This window comes from Cucumis melo, chromosome 3 (assembly GCF_025177605.1).
Source record: "Cucumis melo cultivar AY chromosome 3, USDA_Cmelo_AY_1.0, whole genome shotgun sequence".
Lineage (NCBI taxonomy): Eukaryota > Viridiplantae > Streptophyta > Magnoliopsida > Cucurbitales > Cucurbitaceae > Cucumis > Cucumis melo.
Genome location: NC_066859.1, coordinates 12,021,646 through 12,044,900, shown reverse-complemented (window position 1 = coordinate 12,044,900; position 23,255 = coordinate 12,021,646). Strand labels below are relative to the sequence as shown.

The window sequence follows — 23,255 nt, the reverse complement described above, 5'->3', positions numbered from 1 at the left end:
TCTTCAATGCGGCTCAGTCGAGACGATCATTATCTTCATCTTCAATGTAGCGTAGTAGAGATGATCATCATCTTCATCTTTAATGCGACGCAGTAGAGGCGGTCGTCATTTTCATCTTCAATGCAGCACAGTAAAGACGGTTATCATCTTTTCATCTTCAATGCAGATTATCATCTTCATCTTAAATGCAGTCGTCATCTTCATCTTCAATGCGACGTAGTAGAGATGATCATCATCTTCATCTTCAATGTTGTAAACCCGAGATTTTCCTAGGATCATTTTCTCTTGTCATCATAGTTGGGATCACTAAGCTAAAAGAAGAAAAAAATGAGAAAAAAAAGGAATTGGAATTGGACAACAAGCCCACCACCGCAAGCCCATTTGTTTTTCCAGCCCAATTTCATTTTTTCCTCCATCATTTTCCATCCAAACTTTCAGAGCATTTTGAGGAGAGAGTGAAGAAAGAAGAAGAAGAAGAATTTCGTGGTTTGAGGTTGAAGAAGATAGGAAAAAGTTCATGCAAAGCTAGCCATTGCAGAAACTGGGTGCAACTGTCAACCTCTAGTTGTTTTGTTCGGTTTGAGCTATCTAGAAGGAACTAAGAGGTGAGGTTTGATTTTCTTGAAAGTTAGTTCATTTTTAAACAAATTTCATGAAGGAAACTTGAGCTGAATAGTATGAGAAGTTAATGGTTTTTGAAATGGAAAACAGAGCACAGGATTTTCGAGCAAACCAAGTGATGTCGGGCTGCATCTTATATATGTTGGGAAGGTTTTCGTGGTTTCCTCTGTGTGGTGTTCCATGTTGAATATTCTATATCTAAGATTGGTATGTTTATCGGGCTTAACGTCCAGTAAGGTCATCAGGAATCGTTCGAGGAGACGATGTCTGTTGGCTTCATGCCGTCTATTGGGCTAAAACAGCAGGTGGTCCGGAAGGGGGTGTGACAAATGTAGTGCAATAGAGGCGATCATCATCTTCATCTTCAATGCGCCGCAACCGAGACGATCATCATCTTCATCTTTAATGCAGTGCAACAGAGGCGGTCATCATTTTCATCTTCAATGTAGCACAGTAAAGGCGGTTATCATCTTCATCTTAAATGTAGATTATCATCTTCATCTTAAATGCGGTCGTCATCTTCACTTCAATGCGACGTAGCAAAGATGATCATCATCTTCATCTTTAATGTAGTGCAGTAGAGGCAATCATCATCTTCATCTTCAATGTAGTGCAGTAGAGGCGATCATCATCTTTATCTTTAATGTAGTGTAGTATAGACGATCATCGTCTTCATCTTCAATGTAGTGCAGTAAAGGCGATCATCATCTTCATCTTCAATGTAGTGCAGTAGAGGCGATCATCATCTTCATCTTCAATGAAGCACGACCGAGACAATCATCATCTTCATCTTCAATGTGGTGCAATCAAGACGATCATCATCTTCATCTTCAATATGGCGCAGTCGAGACGATCATCATCTTCATGGATTATCATTTCCATCTTTAATGGCACAGTCGAGACGATCATCTCCATTTTCAATACGGTTGAAGTCAATAGAATCATCATCTTCATCTTTAATGCATTTTCCATGTGTTGCAACTGATACATTGGTGTAGTCTCACTTCTCCATCTTCAGTTAAGCTTGGTGTGCTCCATCTTCTAATTCGGACATTGGTGTGACATATTTCTTTAATGCTCATTAAAATTATAAATGAATAAATGTATGTAAAAATAAATCTAAAATAAACTTCTAATTCGGACCTTATCTACTTTTAAAGAAAAATAGTCAAAGAATACAAACATGCTAAAATCAAAATGATAACATAAAGGCGGAAGCAAAACGTTTCCCTATGGCAAGTCACGGTCACTTCTTGTCATTCGCCAGCTTCTCTTTACCTCTACCTCTACCTTTGTCTGAAAAATTAAAAATAGAAAAAGTGAGTATAAACATATACTCAGTAAGGGACCTACTACTAGTCCTGCTAGATGTCTGTTAACTTTCTATTAGAGTTCTGTAAAGAAGTACCCCTAAACTAATTCGTTCCGAACACACGCAATCTAATTATCCCGTAGGAACATCTTTGATCTTTGGTGAACCCAAAGAAATACCTAGGATAAAACTAGTCTTCAGTAAACTCGAAAGAACACCTAAGACAAACTGGTCTTTAGTGAACCCGAAGGAACACTTAAGACAATCGAGCTGTAAGTGACCCTATTAGACCACTCATATACATAACATCTCATGAGACTGGTGATCCCGTCGAACCACACAGTCATAAAAAAAAGGTGGTGATCCCAAGGGATACCCATATGGGTACGACTCTAATAGATAAAGTTAACAAAACACCATATCCATAGCATGTAGCACATCATAACATCATAGACATGTCATGAATATTAATCATAACGTTCTTAATCATGAGATTAATATTTCATGCATCAACATTAACATAAATCAGTCATCAACATCAAAATAACTCAATCATACTATCAGTCATCAACATATGTCATCAATACATTATGCATTTTAGCTACATCAATACATAATAGATAAATCACATGCAAATTCTTAACTTCAGTACGAGGGTCTAGTAGGAGAATCTCTTACCTCGAGATTAGCTTAACCAAAAATATTCCTAACAGCAATAATCAAGGTTTCTCACACAATCAAGTTCTAAATATAGACAAAATTAATTTAATAATTTTGTTAAATCGATATCTACCAAAAATTTAATTAGGGTTTCCAACTTACCAGCAAATAGGGTTGAAACCAACTCAATCTTTAAGGCAGAATTTCTCAGGTAACTACTTTCAAGATTCAACTAAAAATCCGTCAAGAAAAAATATTCCAAAATTCAACTTAAATCTCAAAATTAATCTATTTAGTGTCCAAAATTTACCTTTCATGGGTATTATCTAAAACCCATTAAAAACTTACAAAAAATATTCCAAAATAGTTGAAAAGAGGGAAAAAAATGGCTCGGTGGCTTAGAGAAAACGGCTAGGCGGCTCGAAATGGGGCACGATTCGAGAAAGGGTGGCAGCTCGCGTGCTGCTCGAACGTAGAGAACGGCTTGCGTGTGCGCGTGGCTCGAATGGAGGTAACAGCTCGGGCGTCTCGTTCTTTCTATGACTTGGCTCGATGTTTGGTTGTGTGACGAAGAATCGGCTCAGGTTCACGCAGACGATCGGGGACTAGAGTGAACGGCTCGTCGACGGAGCGACGTTGACTTGAACTAAGGGGCAGACGGAGACGTTTCGGTTGAAGAAACTCGACTTGACGGTTGACGATGGAGGAGACGAAAAACAAAGGCTTGGTTGGAAATCTTCGTGAGACGATCGGCTTGCGAAAGGAGAACGGCTCGGGGCTATGGTTGGCTCGCGATTGGCTTCGATGGCAAGAATGGATGGCAGACTAAGCGACGGACATCGGAGAGGGATGATGACGGTGGCTAGGGTTTTTTTGTTGAAGAACAAGATGAAGAAGCTAGGGTTTCTTTGATGAAGGAGATGAATGGTGAACATGTTTTCCAAGGTCTATTTAAGGAAAATAATAATAATAAAATTATTATTATTTTTTCTTTACTCTTTTTACTTATTCTTTTAAAAATAACCAAAACAAACTCTCTCTTCGTTTAATGACCAATCACATCATTCATTTCTTTTTTCTTTTATTTTTTTCCAAAATAAAAATCAAATATTTCTTTTTTCTCAATCACATCCACTTTTATCTTCCCAAAATAATATATTTTCTTAAATAATTATATTATCTTCATAATATAATTAATATAATTATCCTTAACTTTCATAACTTAATTTACTATATAGTCATATATATATATATATATAAATATAATTACATGTAATCTTACCAATTTAAATCAACCAATAACATTCTAACTTAAATCAAATCTTTCAACACCAAAAGTTCCAAATTTCAAATAATTAATTAAATTTTTTTTTTCAAAAATATCTAATTAGTTCTAGTTTTTACAAAATCAAACAATTCCAAACAATATCTCAAATTATCTCCAATTAATACTTCAATAATTCCAACATAACTAAAATTATTTCAAGATAATTAAAATTAAATCTACCTTATATTTTGACGCGTTACATATACATACCCTTTAGGGGAATTGTCAAAAATAGAAAATTTGACAAAATATTTACAACATATAACAAAATTTCAGATTATATCAATATTAAGCATGGATAGACACTGATATGTTTCTATATGTGTCATTGATAGACATTGATAAAAGTCTATCAGTTTCTATCATTAATAGAATCCAAAATTTTACTATACGTACACATATATACATGATCTATAGAAGAGTTTGGGAATTAAGTATAAGCCTAAAAAAAGGATAATTGTAAGCTTTATAGTTTTTGGTAACTAAATTCGAAGTTTACACGACGTTTTGAAGTATAATTCATATGAATATTATCCACAGCATATTGCATATGTACTCAAGCTTCATTTACGACGAATTCAAGTTAAAAACTTTAGTTGTATTAAAGTTGAAGCTAACACAAATTAATTAATTCTAATTAAAGTGTCAATTAATGTAACTATACTTCAAACTAATTTACTTGAAGTTTTAATTGAATGATTTTTCAAAACATTATGAAAGATTGACAATATACACACATATATGTGATTCATTAACAGTGTGTTAGCTACATCCATAAACAAATTAGGGAAAACAAAGATTATTAAATAGAATGTTTTCAGAATATAATACGACGTCATTAGGTTAGCAAGTTTATATATATATATGCACTTTTCTAGACTCTATGATCAAAATCGTAAATAATTACAAATGCACATAATCCAACTGCAAGACTTCGACCATATTGAGTATAGGTTGTTTGTAAAGCCACATGATGAATTTAAAACATTCTAACATTTACCGAGATGAGATGTGAATTATTCTTTGAGCTATGGTACTTCACAATGTAGTTTTTCAAAATTTTATCTTATATTTCGAAGGTGAAAACAAAAAAAGGAGGTTGGTTTTTTACGCTATTTTAAGAAAAATGAAGTCTTTTAAATACTTAAAAGCTACAAGTAATGTTGTGTGTATATATATGTGTTACGTTTAAATTTTAGCTAGAATTATTGATCAAGTAGCATATTAATCAAACTACTTACTAGAGTAATCAAATCTTAGAAACGAGTTATCTTTACTCTTGATCTTAATTTTCATATAGAACAAAAAACTGATGAGTGAAGGTGTTGCTGTTAAAATAGTTTTCAAAACAAATCGAAATATACATTTATAGTTTCTAAAATGAACTACACTATCAATCTTGTATCATATCTAAAGTAAGTGTTTTCTCAAAATTTTTAAGATTTCAAGTGACGCAAACATGGCATATGTACATAAACAAAAGCAAAATCTAGATAATGCTCATACCTGTAGAGCCCACTGATGGCCCTGGAAAGGAAGTGTAGAAGGTAGAAGGATAAATTAGAGAGAAGGAATGCCAAACTATAAGAGACATTTTCTGCAAAATGGATTTAAATTTACGTCTACAAGAGTTTGAGAGTTTAATTTTACCTTTATCATAGTGTTAGGATTTGATACTTACAAGTGAGAGTACAAGCACAATTTTGATATCTTTTAGTTTAAGAATGCAATTGTGGATAAAAAAAAAATTCAAAATATCATAAACAAAGGCTTGACCTTCATTACTAAAATAGACTTCACCATCAAGTAAGTTTTAGAAAATCATTAACAATAAATCTCAACTTTCTTATCTTCAATAATCCTAGTGACGAGAGAAGCATCTTCCACAAGCCTCAACAAACTGTATAAAATAATAATGATGAGAAGAAAGATGGAGAGGGCTATCCCAATACAAAGCTTTTTTCTGTCTTTTGTTTCCTTTTTTTTTTCCCCATAACAAACACAAGAAACTTACTTAGAAGTAAAAGAGCTTTCTATCATCATCAGCAAGGTAAGAGATCCAGTGAGAAAAATCCACGCAGCCGAACGAGCTAAGCCGTCGATCAGCATAAGGGCCAGTCTGTTATATTATATATAGGCAATAGTTTTTCTCTACAAATGAGTATGGCCCAAAAAAAGGGCCAAAACTTGAGAAGTATCAATACCTCAAGAAGTAGAATAAACACTGGCATTTAAGCTTTTTGGGTGCACGAAACTACCTGCCTCTTTTTTTCTACTGTCATAACCTATACTGCTGAGGGTTTGCATATCTTTTTGCAGATATAACCTCCTCAATTTTGCTAAAAGAGGCTTCACTTTACAAATCTAAACACAAACCAATCAGAGAGATGATATGTTTTACGTTTCAGAATCCCCTGGGGAAAGAAACTTCCCAGCAGAAGAAACTCTCTCTCTCTCTCTCTCTCTCTCTCTCTCTCTCTCTCTCTCTCTCCAATTATACACAACTGCTATCAGTTGAACATCTACAGTTAAATTTCAAGAATTTCTTCTGTACTTGATCCTATGAATCTAAAAATATTACCTCCTGGTTTGTTGGTATTCTTTGTTAGCTAAAGCATCTAGAATGAGCTGACCAATGCATCAGCAATATTAGGAATAGAAAAATCACACCCCATTTGGTATTCAATCTTTTGGCTGAAGAAAGGTAATGTGAACCAACTAAATGAACTGTTCCAGTCTGTTCATCTTGCACTTTGATGCTTGAAGAACCTGAATATCAATTTACAACAAATGTGAGATATTGATTGACACAACTGAATTATCGAACATCTCAGAATTGTTTGTTCACTAGAGAACAAAACAACAAATATTATTAAGGTTTAAAATCTTATTTGTATTTGGTTTTTTTGTTTTTAAAAGTTATTTAGGAAAAATACTTTTTTGCCCCCTGGGCTTTCAGTGTACTTTCTTTAGCCTCTAAATTTCAAAATATTATACTTTTACCTCAAAGTTTAGAGTTTGAGTTCTATTTAGTCCTTATATTTCAAAATATGACATTTTTACCCTTGAATTTTGAGTTTGGTCTCCAATTGATCCCTAGGCTTTAATATTTTCCACTTTTACCCTTCAGATTTTGCTAATGCTCACTTTGATCTAATTCAAAATAATTATGAAGCGAAAATTTAAAACAGATGAAAAAGATAGTGAAAACTAACTAATTATAACTTTTTAAATTAATTAATCAGCATTAACACTAAGGACTAAAAATGAGAATTTAGTAAAAAATCAAAGTTAGTGTAAATCATGAAATCAATGGAACAAATTGAAACAAAGGTAAACATGTAACATTTTGAAATCGAAGGACTAAATGGAAATTAAACTCAAAACTAAGCGTAAAAGTGTAACATTTTGAACCTAGAGATCAAATGGAAACTACACTTAAAACCTAGGGACCAAAATAGTAAAATTTTCCAATTATTTACTATATTTTTCATCTATGAATTCTTAGCCAAATTCCAAAAAATCAAAATTAAGTTTTAACAACTATTTTCTTTTTAATTTTTCAAAATGTACTTGGATTTTCAAACTCTCTTAAAAGGAAAACAATAAAACAAAGGAATTATTAGGTGGAACTATAAGCTTAATTTTTTATTTTCCCAAATTGCACTAGCTTCTCACGATTTTTATACCATGGATCCATCTTTCATAAGGTAACAATTGAATTAAATTTTCAAAGTATATATATTTAGTTTTCAAAACCAATCTTGGATTTTCAAAGCAAAGTAAATAACAAAGCAAAGAAACTCGTAGGCCAGAACAGTATTTAGACAAAATCAAAAACCAAATAGTTATCAAATGTCTACGAGGACAAATTTGCCAAGCCACTTCCATTTGAACAAGTATTAGGTTCCAACTTAAAATGGCTATTATGCAAAGTAGAACAAGTATTAAGTTCCAACATAGAGTTTTGAATCTAATGTTGATAAATAATCCTAGAGATATGAGTCCTATGTATAGTAAAATATGCATTGACGTATAGATATTTCTATGTATGCCTGTGCGAATTTTGCAACTGAATTTATCAGAATCTTCCATCATGAGATTATGGTTAAGAAAAGAGGGTGAAAAACCAACACTGAAGTCAAGACAAATTACAGCAAATACTGGAAAAGTAGGGCAGCTAGTGTTGTTCAGAAATAACTTCAAAAACAACGAAATGAAAACTTTGTACTTACAGTTGTATTCGGTCCACCCGATTGTCTGATTTTCAAGATCATATAAAACTAGCTTATTTGAAAGCACTAAATCTGCAAGTAAAAGAGATACAAATGAAGGCCTAGAAGATAGGAAAACAAAAAGAAATTTAAAAAAAGAAAAAAGAGAGAGAACTCGTCCTCCTTTGCTCAATTTAACATTTACGCAAACAAATAAGCAAAGAAAACCATCCACTGTTGAGACGAAGAATTGAAAAACGATTCTCTTGTATGCAAGATATAATACAAAGAATTAAAGATAACTCATAGATGATCACATACTAAATTAACAGCAGCGAAAAGAACGTAAAAAATGAGAATAAAGATCATTAGTTTCTCCTCTTATAGGCCTTTAAGGATGCACCTCTTTTATCTCATATAAAACTGATGGTAGTTGCACTTAATATTATTTCTCGCTGCCATTTTAGTTCCAAGTTCAAATTCATTAGAATTTATTATTTTACTTCTTCCCATTACATGTAACATCTGAGAGGGGCTATCATGCTTTCACGTTTCTCCTGCTGAGAGATTCGGGTAAAACCCAAAAGAACTATAAACTTGGCCGACCTGTGTATAAACTAGTAAGATTTCTTTTTCCTTATATATATAGGCCATGGATCTTCTCCCTTCATTTTAGTAATATTCTTTTTTGAAAAAAAAAAAATGAATTACCCACTCGTTATTCGTAAGTGCAGGAAGGGAAAGAAAAGACTAAGTAATGTCTCCACAATGAGCATGGTATTGAACCAGCACCTAATTTTTTCTTATGGTATGATTTATATCCCATAAAACTTTGAGTGATCGAGCACTCTACATAGCACATTGCCTGCAAATACAGCTCATACAATCGATGGGAAGATAAGGGATTATGGATGCTCTAAAAGTTTGCAACCTTCCTGCCAACAGTAGGCGAGCTAGAATTTTAAGACACTAATATTCACGTGACAATTTTGGAGTTTACCTCCAAAGAGTGTAACGTTCTTCCTATCTCTAGATTGCATCCCACTGTTTTGCCAACCAATACACCACAAGTTCTCCTGTAGAAGTCTATATCAGTAAACCAACTCATCCATCTACTCCAAGCAAAAAAAATAACCCGATTAGAAAATAAAATTTTAGTACATGGGATAAACTCTACAGAGTAGCCATTTGGGTGCAAAAGCATCAAACTCGTCTTTAGCGAACGACATAGCCAAATTGAATGTAAGAAATACATTAGATGTAACAACAATAGCAAACTACAAAACAACAATACTGAAAAATAAAAATGTCTATCTGGTCTAGAAAGCTAGATTGTAAGGAACTGGTCCATCAAGGTTTTTCTTACAAAGACATTCATTTGATTTCAATACCTTTTTTAGTTTAACATGTAGGGTGGGACGCTCAAATCTCTAACCTCTTGGTTGAGGGCACATGTCTTAACCAGTTTACATTGACCATTTGATTATCAATGGTAGAATGTACTCAATTATCAAACATACAAATGATGATTGATAGGGAAATAGCGAAAGCTCACTAGGTAACATGCTCAAAAGTTTCATTTAAATCTCATGAGAGATGTGAACAAGACCACAGATCAATTAATATCAGTGTCAAAAGTCGTAACTGAATTTAAAACGTTAATATGCATTATGAATCTAGGAGTACACTGCACCTATGCAATTGACAAAGGCAGCCATACCAGGATTGTTAGACATTGAAATTTTAAACACCCATCCTTGCATCATATTCAAGGGTTAGTGCACACAGAATCGCAAGTCCAGCGTACTTACATATTGGAATAGATACTCATGAGGATAAACCTTCAACAAGAGTGAGTTCTCGAAATGGAAAATAACTGGAGGAAATCCATCATCGACCCTGTGAACAAAGCAAAAATATAATAAATAAAGCTATTCTAGACCTGAATATACAAGCCAAAAATAATGGATAACATCTGAATCTTTCAGTATCTATCTTAATGAAAGAAAGTGGATATAACATTTTTTCTGACACTAAATAACAGAGTAAAAAATCTTGTAAGGCAAACTTTTCCGGGCAAAATAATCAGAGATATCAGGAGAACAGTGTCAATCCCTCAATTCTTTATACTTGTAAATGAAGGGGCAAGAAGTGTATTTCACAGAGGGAAACATCTGGGGAGCTTATTGGAAGGGAAGGAAACGGTTGAGGGGCCCACTGTGATGCTGGTATAAAGGGAATGTTTTTGATATTGCTGAAGGTAGGTTTTATTTGGTAAAAGCTGCTGAGAGCTTTGGGAGGGGAAGCTGCAAGCCTTCTTGAAGGAGTTGGGTCAAGAGTTCATTACCATCATTGTACCTTTTGTTTCTTCTTTCCATTTGTGAGGTTCTTTGTTTGAATATTAGCTTGTAAGACTCTCGGTTTTCAATCTATTATTTCAGAGTCCTGCCTCTGTTTCTTCCCATTGTTGGGATTTTTTGGGTTTTGGGTTGAAGAGTCTTAACAAACAGTTGCATATGACAAGATTTCCTATTTGATTTATCACTTCAATATGTCAAATAAACAAGTGAACAACAATAGACGATCCATCATTAGACACTGAAATTACAAGTAGAGACCTACCTCGCTGGTTTAGTTTTTAGGTCAAATGGTAACATCACTCTAGGTTTTATTTGAACTTTCTATAAAAAGAATACATGAATTAAGCAAATCCTTTGGTTTGACCTGATTAACACAAGGCAGAATTGCAAAGAAAGAACTTCATATAAATTATAAGAAATAATAAAATTCAGAATGCTCCTACCTCTCTGAGTACTGAAAACATTTATATTCTCCATGAATGGTTTGAACTTCCAAATTGTGTTGCTGAGAGAGTATCTACAAGAACAAAATCAAATGAGATCATTTCACATTTGTAATGAAGTTCTAAAATGGATAGAGCTCTGGCATTCTTTAGTACCTTGGCCACTAATGGCTCGTAAATCAGTTCAGGAAGATATGCCAAGGTTGTACCACTATCAATGATTGTCCCTTTTCTGTCTCCTGCCTCGAATACATCGGCAGAAATATTTAACATGACGTGACCAACTTGTACTCCCGTCATATTGACATTGTAATGCGGCCTAAATTTAATTAATGAATATAAATAAAAGTTAAAATCACGCACATAATAAAGATAAAATAATCATCGTATGATATCAATAGAAGAAGTCACAAGTAGTGCAAAAAGTTCCAGTTTTGAATCATTAATAGTCAATATTCATGTTTTTTAAAATTTAGTTGAAAGCAAAGAAGCACGGGCATGGAACACACTATGGTATGGACATAGCGACAGCATCAAATTCTTAAAAAGTAAGACATGGATACATTGGTAAAACATTTTTTCATAAAATATATGTATTTATATTGTTTTATATAAATAAATTATGTAACTTTTATATAAGAATAAAATATACTTCAGTAAAACTTTAACATACAAACATAAGTCAATTAACAACATTTGAAATCTTTAAAGATAAAAAACGTTTTAGTTGGCTATGACTAAAGGATGAAGATGATCCTTGCTTTAGGATATTGATAAATATATAAGGATTTTCAATCCACCGGGGGGGGGGGGGGGGGGGGGGGGGGAGGAGGAGGAGGAATATATTTTATAGAGATGTTTTATAGCATATCAAACACATGTCCATGTCCAAACGCATCTGTTTGTGTGCTTTGTGAGTTGAAAGCACTCCAAAACCAAAAGTTAATAACAATAAAATACATCTAATCATCAACGATCAACAGTACAAAATAGTTTGGGTTTGCCATAATTAGTTTTTCATAGCTAATATATTTGATCAGAACAAAATATATATCATTTTGCAAAAATTTTGATTTATAAAACTCACTGAGCAAACCAATAAGTTAACGCAAGGACCATAGAAACCAACAAAATTCTACAGATGGGAAAATGATAGAAACCAAATGATTAACAAAAGCAACAATTGAGAGCTAAGAAAGCAAATTACATACTGATTTGGTACCAACGGAGTCATGTTAACTTTTGGCTGCACAACATGTCCCATTGCAAATATACCACCTCCATTTGTTCCATCTAGGCAATGAGCAAACATCTTTTTCACTTTTCTTGAGGAGGCTAGTTGTGAAATAATAGATGAATTTGATTTTCCAAAACCAAGTATGCCATCAAGTGCTTCTTCACCAGATGAGCCTAGATCCCCAGATTGTCTGGCACCACATCTATCAACAGAAATAAATAAACAAGCAAATAAATTTTAGAACAATATGACCAAATAAATTAAATTAAAATTCTCCAAGTGAGATGATTATGAAATTAACAAAACAGGAGAATTAACTAATAGGACCAATGTTGACAAAAACTAAAATATGGTGGCAATTGGCTTCTCTCAGACATTGATTATTTCATGCTCTCACAGACCAATATACGAAAACAACACTTATTCCTTGCTAAAAAAACCAATGACCTTGTACAAGTAGCCAAACTGCTCTGTAAGGAAACTGTCAACTTGCATGGATCAGTGTTTTAAAGAAGCCCTATCTGGTGTGCACCTAGGCTCAAGGCACAGGTCTAACACCTTACCTTGGAAAGGCGAGGCTCACAAAATAAGGCACGCCTCAGGCACGCCCCTTCTGTGAAGCCTTCAAGGCTTAAAGCCCTGGGCCTTGGCGCTTTTTCATTACTTTTAAAAAGTCGTAATATTTATGTGTTTTCCTTCTTTATTAACTAAAAGAATCAATTTACTAAGCCAAAATGCAAAATTTCTTGTGTTTGGGGTCTTTTTTCCATATTTCCATTTCAACTGTCCTTTCTCTTTCTAACGTAATATTTTCATATATAGTGTGCCTAGGCTCCAGAGGACCATTGTGCCTTATTGTGCCCTGAGCATTTAGAAACACCGGCATGGATACAGAATTTGATTACATGGTTGGGATTTGAATTCTCATGCCAGTTTAGGAAAACCTTGTGAGAGAAGTTTTGACACACCGTTGAGATATAGAAAATGTCGTCCTAATCTGATGGTCAAATAGAGGTGATTAAGGAGACATTACGAAATTTAACATGATGGCTTAACATGACGAGCCTAAGAAGTAGGTCTTGTGTCTCCCACAAGTAGAGTTGCAGAGTTAATATTTAATGATATGAACAGATCAAAGAGCAAAACACCTTTCAATGTAGTATCATAAATTCGTTCATTTAACTATACAGCTAATAAATTTCCCTAGCTCTACAAATGGTTTTTTAGATAAGAAACATTTCATTGATAAAATGAAATAGGGGAAGACCCCGAGCACCTAAATGTGAGTACAAAAAGATTTACAACTGTAAACTAAATAAGATGACTAAAGTTCTTAAAAGGGAACCCAATTTTGCACCAGTAAAAAGCAGTAAACAGCACAAGATCAAAAAGAGTCAAAAGAGGAAACTGTATTTTGAAAGAGACGCTTATTACCGTCACCCCAGAAGTCCAGAAGAAAAGGCAACGAATTGCCACCAAACTGTCTTCTAATGCCAATAAAGGGGTGCCCCACCAGAAGAGAGAGTCAAGGATGTCAAAAATATTATTAGAGTAGGCAATCGACCATCCAAAAGTATCCAAAATATTATTTCAGAAATGTGAAGCAAAAGGACAATACATAAACAGATGAACAGGGGACTCTGCATGAGCTTTACACATAATACACCACGATGGAGAGAGAGACATACAATGTTGAAGATGATCGGCAGTATTAATGCCACAATGACTAAGCTCCCAAAACTTAGGACAACAGGAGGGATAAAGAAGCCCATTCATGAATTTCAAAATCATTAAGATTATAACGAAGGCATGAATCCCAAGACTCAGAATCATCAAGGCATGCCATAGCCACCTTAATATGAGGAAAACGAGTTAGTCAAAACAAACGGGGAAAAGCGGCAGAGAGAACACCACAACTAAGACAATGGTCCTAGAAAGAAATAACGGAACCCCATGCCAAGGCAACACTGGGTATGGGAAGCAACAAAATCAATGGTATGACAAATAAACCTCCACAAGGATTTAGCCGACCGACGAACAATAGACGGCCATAAACAAGGAGAGTAATATTTAACCACAATAAGCTTCCTCCAAAACGCATCAGGCTCATGTAAAAATCACCAAATCCATTTGGCCATAAGAGCATAATGTTAGACCCCCAATTGTCCATCAATACCAAAGGAGGAAGAAAGATGGAAATAAAAAGTAATAAGGAAAATAGAAAATACATGGGAGTCATTTGTTAGGAGGACCACCTTGTTTGTTAGAGTTGGTTACTGTAAGGGGGGACCACGAGAAGACTATAAGTAGTTAGAAGAGAGAGAAAGAGGGGCGAATTCATTTTTAGGAAGTAGCAGACGCTGGGATCTAGAGAGAGTTTCGGTGAGGGAGATGAATTACATACTGTAATTCATTTGGTTTCTTTTGTTATTGTAATCAGTAAACGTTTTTCATTCAATAAAGTGATACATACCCTTTGAGGATTTTGTATTGGATTTGAGATCCAATATATTGGTATCAGAACAAAACCTGGGAAAACCAAAGAAAATGGCAAAGAAACATGAAGAACGGTTTGAAGCATTGGAGCAGGAGGTTTCGGAGATGAAGAAGGACTTACAGAAGTTACCGGCGGTAGAAGAAAAGCTATCAACGATCATGAAAATGATAGAACGCTTGAATGTGCAGAATGAAAAGCAACAGCAACAACATCAAGCCTTGATGAAGAACCTAGATCAGTTGAGTACAAAAGCCGAAACACAGCAGCAACGATACCAGGTAGTTATGAAATATATGGATAACGTCGTTAACGAAAAATCAACTACGACTTCCGATTTGGAAGGATCTTCGAGTAAAATGAAAGGAATAGCTAATAGCGATGAATCGAATGAGGAAACAAAAAAAGAAGTGAAAGATGAAGAAGATAAGGCAGCCGAACGAAATAAGTTTAAAAAAGTTGAAATGCTTGTGTTTACGGGAAACGATCCAAATTCCTGGTTATTCAGAGCCGATCGGTATTTTCAAATTCATAAGTTAACCGATGCCGAGAAGATGACTGTTTCGGTTATAAGCTTTGATGGACCGGCACTCGACTGGTTTCGCTCTCAAGAACAACGTAATAAGTTTACCGACTGGTCGAATTTTAAAAAGCAGGTTGTTGGAGAGATTCCGGTCAATCTGTGAGGGATCCTTGTATGGCATATTTTTCGCGATTAAGTAGACCACGACGGTTGAGGAATATTAGAATTTATTTGATCGACTTGTGGCACCATTATTTGACCTGTCCGATAAGGTTTTAGAAGAGACTATTATGAATGGGCTTTTTCTATGGATTTGAGCAGAAGTCGCGTATTCTGAACCAGTGGGCTTGCCGCAAATGATGCGGTTAGCGTTGAAGGCAGAGATCAAGGAGATTGTTAGGAGAGAAGCCAACCTGTACGGTTATTCTGGAGGACAGTATCTGTACAATCCAGCCAATTATAACAAGTCGAATACAGCTACAACGTCGAACGAAGGAAAGAATAATAATTCGGCGCCAATGAGAACGATTACTCTACGGAGCACGGGGAATGGAGAAGCAAAGCGGGAAGGGCCGAGCAAACGATTGTCCGATGCAGAGTTTAAGGCCAAAAGGGAGAAAGGCTTATGCTTCAAATGTGACGAAAGCAAAGTGGGGGAGTTAATGCTGTGGTAGAACTATCCATTAATTCAGTGGTTGGACTGACTAACCCGGGAACCATGAAAGTAAGGGGAAAATTACAAGGAGAAGAGATAGTTGTGTTAATTGACAGTGGAGCAACTCACAATTTCATCTTGGAAAAATTGGTGAATGAAAAGAAGTTGCATACTAAAAAAACTGCCCATTATGAGGTAATCCTGGGGTCTAGGACTGCTATAAAAGGGAAGGGGGTCTATGAAAATGTTGAATTGCTACTGAATGAATGGAAAGTGAAAACAGATTTCTTACCGCTAGAATTAGGAGGGGTGGATGCAATCTTAGGGATGCAATGGTTGTACTATCACCGAGACAGATTGGAGGAATTTGACTATGACTTTTTTCCACGAAGGACAGAAAATTATCATTAAAGGAGATCCGAGTCTGACAAAACCCGAGTTGGGTTGAAGTCAATGATGAAAGCGTGGACAGAAACTGATCAAGGATACTTGGTAGAGTGCAGGGCAATAGAGGTAGGAGTAGTGTTAGTTGAAAAAGAAGAGGAAACAGAGGCCAATGTGATACCTGCTAATGTACAGAATGTGCTGAAGAATTTTAGTGACATTTTTTATTGGCCAGAAACCTTACCCCCAAGGAGGGCAATTGAACATCATATTCATTTGAAAACAGGAACAGACCCAGTGAATGTCAGGCCTTATAGGTATGCTTTTCAATAGAAGGCAGAGATGGAAAAATTGGTTGATGAAATGTTGACATCTGGAATTATACAACCAAGCTCCAGTCCCTACTCCAAGCCCGGTATTACTTGTCAAGAGAAAAGATGGAAGCTGGAGGTTTTGTGTGGACTACCGTGCACTTAACAACGTAACAATACCAAATAAGTTTCTCATTCCTGTTATAGAGGAATTATTTGATGAACTGAACGGTGCAAATTTATTTTCTAAATTGACTTAAAGGTTGGATATCATCAAATAAGAATGCATAGGGAAGATATTCAGAAAACTACATTTAGAACACACGAGGGACACTGAATTTTTAGTGATGCCCTTTGGTTTAACAAATGCGCCAGCTACCTTTCATCTCTTACAAATTCTATTTTTCGATCATATTTGAGGAAATTTGTTTTGGTATTTTTTGATGATATTTTGATTTATAGTCGAGGAATGGAGGAGCATGTATATCATCTAGAGTTGGTGTTTGAGGTATTACGTGAACATAAGCTTTATGATAACACGAAGAAGTGCAGTTTTGCTTTTCAAAGAGTAGAGTATCTTGGCCACATTGTTTCGGGTCAAGGGGTGGAAGCGGATTCGGAGAAAATTAAATCCATTAAACAGTGGCCAGTTCCTTCCAACGTGAGAGAATTACGGGGATTTTTTGGGCTTACCGGATACTATCGAAGGTTTGTGCAGAATTATGGCTCTATTGTTGCCCCACTGACTCAATTATTGAAATTGGGGGCTTTTAGATGGACTGAGGACAGTCAGATAGCGTTTGATAGATTAAAAAAGGCCATGATGACATTGTCAGTTCTGGCATTACCAGATTTTAGTCTTCCGTTTTAAGTGGAAACAGATGCCTCGGGCTATGGTGTGGGAGCAGTATTAATGCAGAATAAAAGGCCGATTGCATTTTTCAGTTACACCTTAGCTTTAAGAGGTCGTGCCAAGCCTGTATATGAGAGAGAATTGATGGCGGTAGTTTTAGAAGTCCAGCATTGGTGCCCATATTTGTTGGGGAGAAGGTTTGTGGTAAAGATCGACCAAAGGTCTCTTAAATTCTTACTTGAACAGCGGGTAATTCAACCACAATATCAGAAATGGATTGCGAAATTGCTAGGATATTCGTTTGAAGTCCTATACAAGCTCGGGTTGGAAAATAAGGCGGCTGATGCCTTGTCCTGAGTACCTTCTGTGGTACAACTTAATCAGCTAACAGTCCCAGCATAATTGACTTAAAGATCATTCCGAAAGAGGTAGAAAAGGATGATTATCTAAAGCAGATTATAAAAAGAATCAAAGAAGGAGAGGAGGTATAGAAATATACATTACAGCATGGTATACTTTATGTATACTTCAATATAAAGGGAGGATAGTTATTGCTAAGAGTTCAACCTTGATTCCCACTATTCTTCATACATACCATGACTCGGTATTTGGGGGTCATTTGGGTTTCTTACGTACGTCTAAAAGATTAACCGGCGAATTATTTTGGCAAGGAATAAAGGAAGATGTACAGAAATATAGTGAAGAATGTACGGTTTGTCAAAGGAATAAATCCCTGTCGTTATCGCCAGCAGGCTTATTGACACCATTGGAAATTCCTAGCAGAATTTGGGATGACATTTCAATGGATTTCATTGAAGGATTACCTAAAGCAGCTGGATTTGAAGTCATCTTAGTGGTAGTGGATCGTTTTAGTAAGTATGGCCATTTTCTAACATTGAAACATCCATTTGATGCCAAGACTGTGGCAGAATTATTTGTGAAGGAGGTGGTTAGATTGCACAGCTTCCCTCAATCGATTGTATCGAATCGGGATAAAATTTTCTTAAGCCACTTTTGGAAGGAACTATTCAGGTTGGCTGGCACAAAATTAGATAGAAGTACAGCATACCATCCTCAAACTGATGGGCAAACTGAGGTGGTTAACCGTTCGGTAGAGGCGTACTTGCGTTGTTTTTGTGGGGAAAGGCCAAAAGAATGGATTAAATGGATCCATTGGGCGGAATACTGGTATAACACAACTTACCAGAGGTCACTTGGTGTTTCTCCGTTCCAAGCTGTGTACGGCAAAACACCTCCACCGTTAGTCTTCTACGGAGATCTAAGCACGACTAACTCCACCCTTGATGATCAGCTTAAGCAAAGGGATATTGCTTTAGGAGCATTGAAAGAACATTTGCGCGTGGCTCAAGACAAAATGAAAACATATGCTGATTTGAAGAGACGACATGTAGAATTTGAGAAAGGAGATATGGTTTACTTGAAATTAAGACCATATAGACAAGTCTCTATGAGGAAAAGAAGAAATGAGAAATTGTCGCCTAAGTATTTTGGGCCGTATAAAGTCCTTAAGAAAATAGGAATTGTTGCCTATAGGCTGGAGTTGTCGCCGAGAGCAACTATTCACCCTGTATTTCATATTTCTCAACTGGAAAAGGGCTTTTGAAGACTATCAAAACCCACAAGAATTGGCTCCTTATATGACAGAAACCCATGAATGGCTAGCTGTTCCTGATGAAGCCTATGGTTACAAAAAAAAAAACGCCATAGGAGAATGGGAGGTATTGATTAGTTGGAAAGGACTACCGCCTCATGAAGCTACGTGGGAGAAATATGATGATTTTCAGCAGTCATTTTCAGATTACCACCTTGAGGACAAGGTGAAACTGGAGGGGGAATGTAATGTTAGACCCCCAATTGTCCATCAATACCAAAGGAGGAAGAAAGATGGATATAAAAAGTAATAAGGAAAATAGAAAATACGAGGGAGTCATTTGTTAGGAGGACCACCTTGTCTGTTAGAGCTGTTTACTGTAAGGGGGCACCACGAGAAGATTATAAGTAGTTAGAAGAGAGAGAAAGGGAGGGGCGAATTCATTTTTGGGAAGTAGCAGACGCTGGGCTCTAAAGAGAGTTTCGATGAGGGAGATGAATTACATACTGTAATTCATTTGGTTTCTTTTGTTATTGTAATCGGTAAACATTTTTCATTCAATAAAGTGATATATACCCTTTGAGGATTTTGTGTTGGATTTGAGGTCCAACACATAATTAAGTTGATGAGCTTTCGTGGTAACATTTTCCACAGCCATTAGTATCTCCTTCATTTTTTTTCTTTCTTTTGAGAGTGGAACAAAAAATTTTTTGGTGAATCAAATTGAAATACCGCCAAAGGTGAGTACAAAAGACAATAGCCATTAATATTCAAACGAGCTCGCAAAGCAAAAAATTGAAGGTTAGTCATCACATCCTCGTGGATAAATGAACATTCTCAAGATTGCCAACAAGGGAAGCGCACTCTTCTCATTAGCATTTCCTAAATAAAGATTCCAAATCCAAATCTAAAGACCCAAATTGAGAAACATGAAACAATACAAAATCGCATATAAAAAGAAAATTCAACAAGAGGAACCAACTTCATAGAGGGCAAATGATACCATTGACATGTAGGTACTTTTACGTCGCTAATGATTCTCCTGAAAGTAGGGACTTGAATCATCCCAAACAAAACATTTAACAAACTAAGACTATAAAAGAAACCTAAAGGAGATAGCTTCCAAGGGTTCTTGGATGTGCATTTCAACTAGCAACTCGAAGTCCAATCAAACAAACGAGGACCTTAATAGCTGAAGATAAGATGAGGTCCACACTTACTTACATAGGGTGTCAAGCTCCAAGGGAAAATGCCAAAGCACTAGCCACCACAACCTCATTGCACATTCTCAAATTACCCATCCCCGAATCCCAAGACAATATACCTTCAGTATCTATTAACGTATGTATGAACTTGTCATATTCACATTTCAATTAACTATGCTTGCTAGCCGTAGGAACCGATCATCACTCAACTAAAACTAGAGATGGTACTTAACTATGGGAAATAACTAATAATACGACTCCAAGGTGCCCATTGCATACCGGAAATCACTTCTGCTAGCATTAGAAACCTATCGGGAAATATTGGTAAAAATAACCAACATTCACATAGTTAAAAGAACCAACCCCCAAAAAATGAAAAAGCACCTTCCAAAATTATCCAATATAACTATCTCTGTCTCTAATATCAGGAAAATCATATATTCGCATAGTTGAAATAATACCACACCCCCACCCAAAAAAAACAATAATGAAATTAACTTCCAAAATGATAAAATGTAACACTCTCCCATCTAAATTTCCTCCTCTAGCGTTGGAAATCAATGAGTCTTCAAAGAAGAACCATCCCCCTCAGGTTTGACCACAAAAAGACACCAATAGCATGAGTATAAGGTTTCTCACTAAAGATAAGAGGGAGGTAACATGTCAGCTGAATATTCATTATAAATGAAGAAATATGAGATTTTTCATCACTCTTTTGCCACATAAAAATCACTGGACAGTCAAATAACCTGTCTAAATGAAGATGAAAGAGGTATTCAATTTCTTGTCAATGCAGTTCCCTAAAAATTTTAGAGTTGGTACCATACCCCAGTAATCCCAAAGGAGAAGCCAACCAAAATAGCAAGGCTGATAGATAAAATAACCCTCCACAGGTACAATAACATTCAAAAAAGGGGAACACCATAAACCAATATGTACCTATTGAAGCATGAATGCTCAAAGGACATCCAAGCGATATGGAAACTCCTGAACAATTTGACCTACCTCGTAGACATATTGTGCTACTCTGTTTCCTCAAAGGATAACGATGACTAAATCAGAACTTTCTGAAATAATCGAGTCTTTAAAGAGGGCTCGCTCCCTCTAGATCTAAACCCTCTAGCACAGAACTTTCATTAGCAGCAATTGAGGACAATTTAGATAAATGACAAATGGAGGGAAAAATCCGTTCTTAGTTCCTCCGGTACATAAATGGCCATAGCAAGTAACCACTGTAAATTTTGGGTACCTTCATCGTTCAATAAATTTTTCTCTAGTCTCCCGTATATTTGTAAATTGACTATTATCAGAACCTCTCATAAGATTCTTTATTTGCACAACTCAAAGCTAGCGGGGAGGGGATGGGTGGGAAGGGAGCTCTACTTATTATTTGGTTGTGTAGATATCAAATTGTGCCTAATTCTCTTTTGCCATTTTTCTTACTGCTACCTAGTACCGCAGCTTGAATGCCATGCCTAGAGCTCAAGCTGTAGGAACAAGCACAGTTTGCACTCTCCTTGAGTCCTTTGGATAGATATTCTACAAATTTGTCGTCTTCTTAAAAACTCCTGTTCAATTAAAGTTTTGCAAGGAACAAAGTTTATGAGGAGATCGATGCATGGCAACCTCTCTATAGTTTCTTCATCTTTCCAGGTTGGGTATTTCCTCCTCGTTCATCATTCCCGTACATTGTGTTGGAGCTACACTAAAGAGTACAGGAAACAAGGATAAGAACGACTCACCCAAACTTGATACTTCCATTGGCAGCTGTAGTTTCAAGGTCACCAGAAACCCGATTATATTGTACGTAGTCCTTGACAAAGTACCCAGCAGTCGAGCTCCCATCACCATATATCTGAAGATATGGGCAGGACATATTAGTCGTGCAGCCTGAAAGTGGACCTCCATTAACCTCCAAGCAAAATTGTTCATCGCAGGAAACCAATTTTCCTGTCGTGGATTCCTCTAAATCGTAAGGAGTGAGTTCCATCTAATGCAAAATGAAAAAAATACCCCAATTAATCCTTTCACATCACCAATCAAAAACAAAAGACAAGATGCTGTGAAAATAAGAAGACATTTAATACCCCAAGAGAGCTTGTCCTCGGACACTCCCTACACTGAATACAATTAACCCACACAATATCGCTCCCTGTATCAACTTGAACATAATAATCCTTTGAAGGAGTCCCAATTCCAATTTTGGCATAGTAAAGCCTGGAAACAAGGTGAACCCTCCAATTAATACCACATCACAATCAACATATAAAATACCAAACTAAATTCAAAAACAATACCACTAACCCGACGGCATCAGGCCGGCCAGAGCCACCGAGAGGAATATCAACACCAGCAAGAAATCGAAGCTGACGACTGATGTCGTGCGCCTTAAGGGTACTAAGAGAACGTTCACGTCCGGCATACTTGTATTTGACGCTGAAGACGCCGTTATCAGCATAGACGCGGCCACCGCCGGTGATGGTGTTGGAAAGTAAGTTAATGATTAGAAAGAGCAATAGAGTCAAAGGGCGTGAAGTACCGATGCCGGCGGTGGCCATGGTTGACGGGTTCTGAAGCTCCAGCGGCTCCAGAAGGGTCTCAACTTCGCCCGAAGGTTTTGAAACTTTAAGTTCCGAGCAGATGAAACGCCATTTTTGCTCTCCAAGGATGGCTGGAAGAAACCAATTGGCTCCTTCTCTTGACTTACCGTTCTTTTTCTTTTTTTCCTTTTCCTTCTCTTCCACTTTAATGTTACTGTTTAAATTTCTCTTAATCTCATTGAAGACTGCAAGATATTGTTGTCTTTCGTTTTTAATTAGAATAGTTTGTGTTTGTGAATATTAGTTCAGTTTGATAAGAAAATAGATAAATATTATAGCAAGAAATAAAAGATAATGAATATCAAATAATAAAAATCATAGTAAATTGGAAGTTTTAAATAATTTATCGTAGTTAATATTTTTTTTAACGGTTATTGTAGTTCTAGATAATGTTTGTACCAAATCGTCTCTTGAAATTGATTTGTACATTGAATGTTTTCACAA

General features: G+C 35.9%; 1 protein-coding gene across 3 annotated transcripts; it reads right to left on the bottom strand.

The window, feature by feature from the left end:
- Positions 1–5,675: 5,675 nt before the first annotated feature.
- LOC103488659 (aspartic proteinase 39) lies at positions 5,676–23,045 on the bottom strand. 3 transcript variants are annotated; one of them, XR_007819579.1, is made up of 11 exons: positions 22,516–23,045; positions 22,299–22,428; positions 21,954–22,201; positions 12,149–12,376; positions 11,094–11,256; positions 10,938–11,011; positions 9,946–10,033; positions 9,135–9,210; positions 8,156–8,227; positions 5,935–6,689; positions 5,676–5,820 (listed from the first exon to the last, which is right to left on the bottom strand). XR_007819579.1 is itself a non-coding variant. In XM_017044642.2 (10 exons), the coding sequence occupies exons 1-10, from the start codon at positions 22,767–22,769 to the stop codon at positions 6,526–6,528; spliced, it is 1,497 nt and encodes a 498-aa protein (XP_016900131.1). In that variant the 5' UTR covers positions 22,770–23,045; the 3' UTR covers positions 5,676–6,525. The 3 variants fall into 3 exon arrangements, 2 of the variants coding, with proteins under 2 accessions (XP_016900131.1, XP_008445707.1); XM_017044642.2 differs by having other exon boundaries at positions 5,676–6,689; XM_008447485.3 differs by lacking the exons at positions 5,676–5,820; positions 5,935–6,689; positions 8,156–8,227 and having other exon boundaries at positions 9,135–9,246.
- Between the last annotated feature and the right edge of the window lie 210 nt (positions 23,046–23,255).